The 8636-nt window shown below is 41.5% G+C and overlaps 1 protein-coding gene across 1 annotated transcript in view; it reads left to right on the top strand.

Annotated features, from left to right (window-relative positions):
* Window positions 1-1242: 1242 nt before the first annotated feature.
* MMP2 (matrix metallopeptidase 2) overlaps window positions 1243-8636 on the top strand; it is a 35841-nt gene continuing 28447 nt past the window's right edge. Inside the window, exons 1-3 of the mRNA XM_080553026.1 lie at window positions 1243-1569; window positions 6082-6308; window positions 8379-8527. Coding sequence (XP_080409152.1) covers window positions 1426-1569; window positions 6082-6308; window positions 8379-8527 — 520 coding nt within the window. The 5' untranslated portion in view covers window positions 1243-1425. The remainder of the gene's footprint in view (window positions 1570-6081; window positions 6309-8378; window positions 8528-8636) is intronic.

Here is an 8636-nt window from a genome sequence, read left to right as displayed (position 1 = left end):
TGAACTGCCTGGCCCCCAGCTTGAAACTGATCATTTGGTTTGCAGGTGATGGGCTGCAGCTGGCAGAACATCTTGGTATTAGTTAAGTCGAAGAACTGTCAATATCAAATCTCAAAGTATTACTAATACATAACCGAACGCCAGCAAAATATTTCCTTTTCATTAAGAGCCCTACTTGGTAGAGATCGTCGTATCCAGATACATTTCGTTTAGCAACATTCAGGGGAAAGGTGCCGCAGCCTTGCTGACATAGGGCTCAGAGGAACCCTGGTGGCTTGACTTCCGTTTAATAGGAACTGTTCTGTGCCAGTTGGCTGCCCAGAACACAGTTTGCATTCATGCAGAATTGCCAGCCTCCCATCTTAAAAAGTCACGAGGAAAGCCCCTAGGACTGAGGATATTCAGCTAAAATAACATTTAGCTTGTAATAACACCTCCATTCTGGCGATATCATGAAGGACGGAGTAAGAAGCTTAGCCATGACAATGGCAATACTTGCACCAAAATTTCAGATGAAGGCAGCTGCACCAAGGGACCAAACTCACGGCACAAGCCCTGAATTTTGCACAATTCTCCCGACACCGGCTGTTGAGCACAATTTCTAATTGCAGAAATTGCCTGATTCTCTCTTACCCCACAGAGAGTCAAAGGTTACCTGCCATGCACATGGTGGCAAAGCCTCGAGCTGTCTACAAACACCGCACCAATCCAGCCCCAAGAGTCTCACCCAGAGCTCAGCACCCACGTTCTGCACCGAGCAGGGAGAGAGCGATGCCGGTGCCCCGTGCCAGTGAGCCCCACGCACACAGACCTGGGGTTTGTGCAGCAGGAGGGGAACGAGAAGCCTCGCACCGCTCCATGCAGGGGCTGCCTCGAAGTACGTGATCCAAGCGGTTACTGAAGGGTAGGAGCGTAACCACATATATGGCTAAGGCAGGTTGTGATGTCTGTGGCAAGAAAATAGGCTAAAAATAATGCAAATACTTAGGCAGGAAAATAATGTTTAGTGTCGTCTTTTTTTTAAATTTAAGGTTTACATTGGACACTTCAATATGAAGTATGGTCTCGCCTTTTGCTGCTCTCTGGCATTACTAACTGCTCTCATACATGCAAATGAGGAAAAAATGTGCCTCTTTCAGGAGTAATAAGTATCTGCCTGTTGCTACCTTAAAATCACAGCAATCACATCTGGTAACTGCCTTTTCTCATGTTTCCACTAGTTTTCAGACTTCCTCTTGTGGTAGCTTGAGACTGCGCATCTGGATGTTTTAAACATACAAAGGAATTGCTAGAGCAAGCAAAAGAGAAAACGGTGCAGAGAGTTAAGATGTGCAGATAAGCAACTGGTGTACTGTGCAGCTAAAGTAACTGACAGCCAGTCGGGAAAAAGCTTTTTCCAAAGAGCATAGCACAAGTTTAGGCAGAATGAAGACTCACATTGTCTTTGGCTTCGTTTTTAAAGTCCTATTAATCCAAGTGTATCTTTTTAACAAAACTTTAGCTGCACCGTCACCAATCATTAAGTTTCCGGGAGACAGCACTCCAAAAACAGACAAAGAACTAGCAGTGGTAAGTGTTGGTTTCATCTTTGCTTCAGATTTATATTGTTGTTTCATAAGCAGATGTTTCTTTCTTCTTTCAGCTGGGGCTAGGAAATGACTGCAGCATTCTCTCTCTAGAGTCTCTGGAAGCGCTTGCTAGCGAGCAAAGATATCAGCTTTCAGAAGGGAAAACTAGAGCCAAATAATGTTTCCTCTCTTAAAAATTTTAAAGACAGCAAAGAAAGTCTTTTTTTTTTCCTTAAGTCTGAACATAGAATGTACAAAATAATGTCATTAAATCATCACGGCTGTAATCAACAGATTCCAAGGGTAAGAAGGGAAAAGAGCAAATAGAAATGTCTGATTTTTGACTTAAATCAAACAGAATGGAGGGCTGTTGCGACTCACTTATGTAAACCTGGGCTTAATGCATGCATCATCCAGCTCTCAGGACTCTGCTTTCAGATTGTTTGCTGTGCATTGCATAAACAGCTTTAAGGGACAATTACAATTGAAAGCTGGCTCGAGTTTCAGAAGCCATCATGACTGCTTCTGACTTCAAAAAACAAAAAAACTCAGACATTTAAAGAAATAGTCTTTTCCAATTCAATCTGGAACAAAAAAAAAAAAAAAAGAATGTGGATTTTTGAAAGTGACATTAGCAAATTATAGCTATAACTCTACAGCATTTTATTCTAACCTGATTTTAGCCCTGTGGACCTTCATAAAAGTGACATTATGGGAAAGTCCATTTAAGGGGAGATTGAGATGGATTAACCTTATTTTAGCATGTAAATTATAGATATCTCTCTTCTTCAGCAACAATTCAATATTAAGGAAGATTGAGATAAATTCTCCTTATTTTAGTATATAGAGGCTTGAACGTTGGTCACTTTTCTTGAGGAGCTGGTGTGCATCCTGGGAAAGCTTGCCAGGTTAAAGAAGGTCTGGGGGAGGATAGAGAGACTTTCCAGATGGGGGCTGCCGTGGAAAGTTTTGGAAAAACAGACAAAACAGCCCCAAAAGGGGCACTCCTCAGCCTGTAACTAAACACATTCACCCAGGCTTTTGTCTTGGCAGCATGGCAGCCGAGGATGGGGGGCAGCACGTGTGGTAGAGGAGAGTGGGGTCAGACATGTCTAATGGTAATTTAACCACCCTGAAATAATCTATGTTCTTAGACACAGTCAGGCTTTTATTCAATAACAGCAATCCACATCTCCCCTCATCTCTGTTTCTTTCAAACAACCTATTTATTATGTGTACTCAGAGGAAAATTACAAGCTGCTTTAACACTGCAGTTCTTCTTTGTCTTTCTGGTAGTGTCCCTGGGTAAAGCTCACTGGCTGCCTTTCTCTCACCCCCTCCACCCGCACAGCCCCAGCACTCAGCATCAGGACACAAATTGCTATGTTGCAGCTGGACCCCGTTTCATTAATGGGCTGGATCAAAATTCCTGATCACCACAGCTCCCTGCTGACTCTGGGGAAACTGAATTTTGCAGCCTAGGCCAAGATGTGGTTTACACAGACACTACATTTCCTTCAGGATTCTCTCCTCATAGAACAGCTGGTTATGTTCATTTCTCATCTTCACTAAAATCTCCATTTTAGGAAAAACTGAGAGGGGGTTAGCTTGTTATTTAGAATCCTACCAAATACAATTCTTTATCATGCCTCATTTTCTATTTTTTTCATTCTATACCATGCTTGCAAACCTAAAATGGCAAGAGCAGCATCCTGTTTCTTCAGTAAACTTCAGTTCTGATGTACAGTCTGTGCTATGTCACGGTACATCATAGGCAGATACAAACAGAAGCATAAGACAAAAAACTATCAAAACTACGTTACAATCAGGATAGGAGCAGATGCTCTAAATGGGTCTGTTTGATCATGTTCTTGGTGCATTGCGCATAAGGTCACTAGGCCCCACTAACTCTGAGCAGACAGAGACTTACTGGCAGCAATGGTGAAACCATTACTTGCCAGTGCTGCAGCCCCCAATGGAGAAATACCACATCAGAAGACGTCGTTATAAAAATCATAAAGACTAAGCATAGTCTGTGCTTAGTCAGGAGGTGGCTAGAGGATGTCCTGAAGGAAATGGTGTAATATCTTGATTAAATCCTTTTTCTGAGTAAACTCTGAGCCATTTCCTAGGCAGGATAGAATGAGGTACTCCAGGACTTAACGAAAAGGTTGGTAAAATCCATGTCCTGACCAACTGCAGTCATCAAATATCCTTTCCTATGTTTTGCTGATGTAGAGGTCTTACCCCCCCCATCTTCTGGGTGAAATTCAGTCAATTAATTAACGACGTAAAGTAAGGATTCCCTTGGAAATAATTCACATCACAAGGATTCACATGTGCTGTCATTCTGTCAAGTTTCTTGGATTTCTTGGTTAAAAATAATTCCCTATGATATTTCAGATAAAGTTTTGGAAAATACACCTTTACCTTATCTATTTGGGTTTCTTTCCTGCCTTGGATTTGTAGTTAATATGTTGGGTACAGTACCTGAAGGATGCTTCTTCCTCTCCTACAAACAGTTTTACTGGCAACCTTTCTGTCTAGCAGCATCACCAGCCACAGCATCCCTGAGCTCTGTGCCTCGCTCAGCACCAGTGTGGGAGGCCCTCACACCAGTTTGGGAACACCTGCCATTGGACATGGCTGTAGCACTCCCTTTAGAGCTAGGCACAGAGTATAGCAACCCCAAACTGCAGCCTGCAATTCCTGAAGTCTCTGTGCACATAGAAGAGAATGGGAAAGTTCACTCTGTTGGATAAAGCCTACAACGCCAGATTGTTTGTCAAACTGTTTGGACTCTATGAATGAAAATTATTAGATGGTAGTAGGCAATTATTATTCGGGATGCTCCCAAACTAGCATCTTCACCTGAATCCATTTATCTACTCTTCAGTGAGGATGTGCATTCAACTATCTAAAGCTGTACCTATTCTGAACAACGTGACTGAGCTGGCCTTTCTAACAGTCCGAGCTAAGGCAGCAGCTTAAACTAGAGGTTTTTACAAATTCAGTTTGGATCCCAATGCTGAATCCAACACCTCTAAGCAGCCAGCAGTCTGTTGTTTGGCCATATCTGTTATTCTCCAGTTAGGAATAGAGCTGATTAAGGATTTTACACAGTTGCTGGAGATATAAGTGGAAATTTTCTTGTTTGCTTCGTGTGAGGGGTCACGCTGTTACTTGGAATGGCAATGTTTTCATGGCAGCTTTCACCACGTGCTAGAGGCTGCCAGACATTCCTGCAGGGTTGGTCCCTGCCTGAAGAAGTTCAGTTATTCTGGCAGTCAACGCTGAATTTAAGGAGAAAAAACTACTAAACCCTAAATTGTTTGTGTGAGCTCACTTGTGTACTGCATGGAAGATGGGGAACACGTATGGATACTCAGGGCCACAGCTGCCTATCTCCAGTTTAGTTTAATGTAAATACATGGTTTATCAGCACATATTTGAAAAATAAGGCTGCTTAACTGTAACTGCTACCAGGGAACAGACTGACCCCCCGCCCCTCTGGGATGGGGCAGCAGATCACAGGAGGCAGATTTAACCACAGTGGAACCACAGCGGTGTGTCTGCAAAGTGCCTCCAGAGGTTCAAAGGCATGAACTGATGCCTCACCTGCTCTTTGCATCATTTCTTTCTTTTTTTTTTTTAACTGAGCTACATCTCCTAATTAGGTGACTAAATCAGGTGATTGCCAATCAAAATGGGAACTAGGGAAGACTTGGGTGGATGTTATTTTGGAGAAGAGATCAAAATAATGGACTTGTGCTGCCTTTTTGATGCTTTATGACTACCGTTTTCTAAGGAGAGAAAATGTTGTCATCTGTCATCACAGATGCACCAGAAGGCCCAGCCTAGCCAAGATCTGCTGGAGCACTCGATGGTCTTTAAAGCACGCAGATATTGTTTGGCCACTGTGTCCAGGCAACTGAGATGTTACAAAAGCCTTTCTTCCTCAGGTCTTTGCAATGGCTGACTCAAAACCAAACATACACAACTTTCAAATAGCTCTACGTGGTTTGAATAAACAATGTTGGTTTTTTCCTTTTCAATTAATGTGCTCTCATTTGTGTGATTGCATTGATACCTTAACTTGACAAGTTTCTCAATAATCCACAGTCTTCCAGAAAAAAAAAATACACCAAATCTAAAACTGTAAGCAGATTTATACATCATAAAGAAACCAAAAAAAGATAAACTCATTTTTACTTTGTAGTTTTACATTAAAGCTCTATGCTCTACTTGTTAATAAAGCAATTCATTAAGTAAAGGTGATAGCTAAAAGTGAAAATGATTGCTTAATTAGCAATGTTGTGTGATCAAGGATGGTTTGTGTCAATTAAGGCGATTCTGCTGGTCTCTCAGTTACTAATAGTAATTTTGAAAAGAAAACTTGCAAATTACTGATGGAAAGCTAACATGGAATCACAGTATTTATTTGTAATGATTACCTATCACTTTTATGAATCTTAAAGTCTTTGTTCTGTGCCTATTTTTTTCCCCCTTCAAGCAATACCTGAATAAGTACTACGGATGCCCAAAAGACAACTGCAATTTATTTGTACTGAAAGATACCTTGAAGAAAATGCAGAAATTTTTTGGGCTGCCCGAAACAGGAGACTTGGATCAAAATACAATTGAGACAATGAAGAAACCCCGCTGTGGTAACCCAGATGTGGCCAATTACAACTTCTTTCCAAGAAAGCCAAAATGGGAAAAGAACCACATAACATACAGGTACTGCCTGATGATGCGGGGTGTTGCTCATACGTAACCAGAGCACTTTTAAGACGCGATCAAACAAGGCACTTCAAAGCGGGGGAGTTGTTTAGCAGCCTACAGAGGATTCCTTGAATTATGATCTCCTTGTGTTTGGATAACTCCTAGATGCTTGAGCAAACATTGAAATTTCTAATTGTAAAGGTTAAGGAATAATCATCTAAAGCTCAGTTTTATGGTTCTGGTTGGGACTAAAGAGATTTTGGTTTTCTCTGCTCTGCTGCAAGCATCCTACGGGATCTAGAGCAGCAGTACCTTACCTGCCCATCTGCTCGGTGGGACCGCAGGACTTACAGACTGCAGAGGACATGGAGGAGGACAAAGTCCTCCGCATTCAGCAGCCATAAAAATTGAGATCTTCAAATAAACTTTAAAATAAAACAAGCATTGTTTGTTTATCAGCTTACAGTAGTAAACAATCACGAACCCAATGAAGTGAAATTCACCTTCAGTAGCCAACCAATGAGAAAAAAGTAGGAGACGACAAAGGGAGCAAACGCTGCTACCTAAATTTAAAATTAAGATCTTTTGTTATTAAACAGATGATCTAACAACATGAGGAACAGGAAAACCTAGGCAATATAGCATTAAAACTTAGGCAATATAGTATTAAAATAGTGTGTCCACTATGTGCATTATTTCTAAGAGTTTAAAAATGCCCGTTTATGAACACAGAAATTTCTAATTGCTAAGATGCAGGCAACTGCCACAGCCTGGCAAAGCACCACGCTTAATTAATCCGCTGTTTCCATACCTTGTACTATGGCAAATGCAAGGGATTTCAGCCCCAATGAAAGAAGGCTGTGCCATCACACAGTTGTTTGGGGATCTAAGCAGCCTCAAAATTGCCTCACAGACCAAGCACATAGATGTGAGCAGCAGTTAGAGGTCAGGTGAAATGATTTAAAGCAAACCTATTGCAATAGGTTCGGCATATTTTCATTTTTAACTCTTGCCCTAGAGGGTTATGGACCAATATAGCTCTTACTGAAGTCCATAATAAAAACATCCCATTGGCTCAAGTGGTCCAGGACAGAACCTTTGGCAGGAGAGAACGAACAGCAAATTTGTCTTAGGTGCGTGACCTGGCGTGCTGCTGCCTCACGAGTCACGATTCAACATATCCTGCATTCTGTGACCACCTAATGAATGCTTAAAAAAACCTGTGGCAGCTCTCACAGCTCCGTATGGCTGCTATGCTTCTTCTGATAATGTTATCCCTACGCATAAAGTAGTTTCATCCCTTACACACAACAGCAGCAAAGGGTTAGAAACTTTTCTTTACACAGATGTTAGCTGGCTGTAATACAAGGCACTAATAAGTCCAATCAGCACATATATATTAAAAAAAAAAAAAAAAACATATTTATGAGTTTTCCCTTTTTTTAAGTCAGGTGTAGGACTTTATCCCACATGCTTTAACCTCGTGCTTCCTACCACCAGTGTAACCAATGTACTGGTGGAGACTTAATATTCACTTGGCATAAAACAATACATAGCTAGCTACAAAGGTGAGGGAGAAGGGCTGCTTTTTTCTTGTTACTAGAGAAAAAACAATCCAGTCTTGAGACTTTCAGAATTATATTGAGCTTTTTTTCTGGCAGCTAAATCTTATGAATCAGGGATGCGCTGGTATGTTCATGTCTAAAGTGAGAGCATGACCTGCGAGCTCATTAAGTAGGTCACAAAAATGTAAGTCTCACATCTAACCAAATGAAAGAACACGAGGTGTTGTCTTGCCAGCACCCCAGCACTGATGCAAAACCCTGAATATTTTGTGCACGGCCAATGCCACGCAACTTTCACAGCCTCTGGCTAAATAATTCATGGTGCTGTGTCGATTCCAAAGGAAAATAAATAGTAAGTGCCACATCTAAACACGCCTCTGAAGCAGCATGAAGTCCGGACCTCACATGGAGCAGTGTTACCTCTTAACCCGTTTCTAAGTCTGTTCAGCATTAAGATCAGTAAGCAACAAATACTGGGAGGAGGCTTGTGTGTTTCTTAACTCTTCCTTTTACCTCGAAGGATTATAGGCTATACCCCGGATTTGGATCCCGAGACAGTAGATGATGCCTTCGCCCGAGCCTTTCAAGTCTGGAGTGATGTCACACCGCTGAGATTTAACCGAATACACGATGGAGAAGCAGACATTATGATTAATTTTGGCCGATGGGGTATATTTTTCTGTTTTTCCATATGTTTTTGGTTTTGTTCCTTTCATTAATCCTTAGTATTGGAATGACTTACCCTCAATAAGTAGTACCCATGAGCCTTTCTGGCAAA

This window comes from Anser brachyrhynchus (genome assembly GCF_964034855.1).
Source record: "Anser brachyrhynchus genome assembly, chromosome: 12".
Taxonomy (NCBI): Eukaryota; Metazoa; Chordata; class Aves; order Anseriformes; family Anatidae; genus Anser; species Anser brachyrhynchus.
Note: the sequence above shows the minus strand (reverse complement) of the source record. Positions and strands in the feature narration are given on the sequence as shown.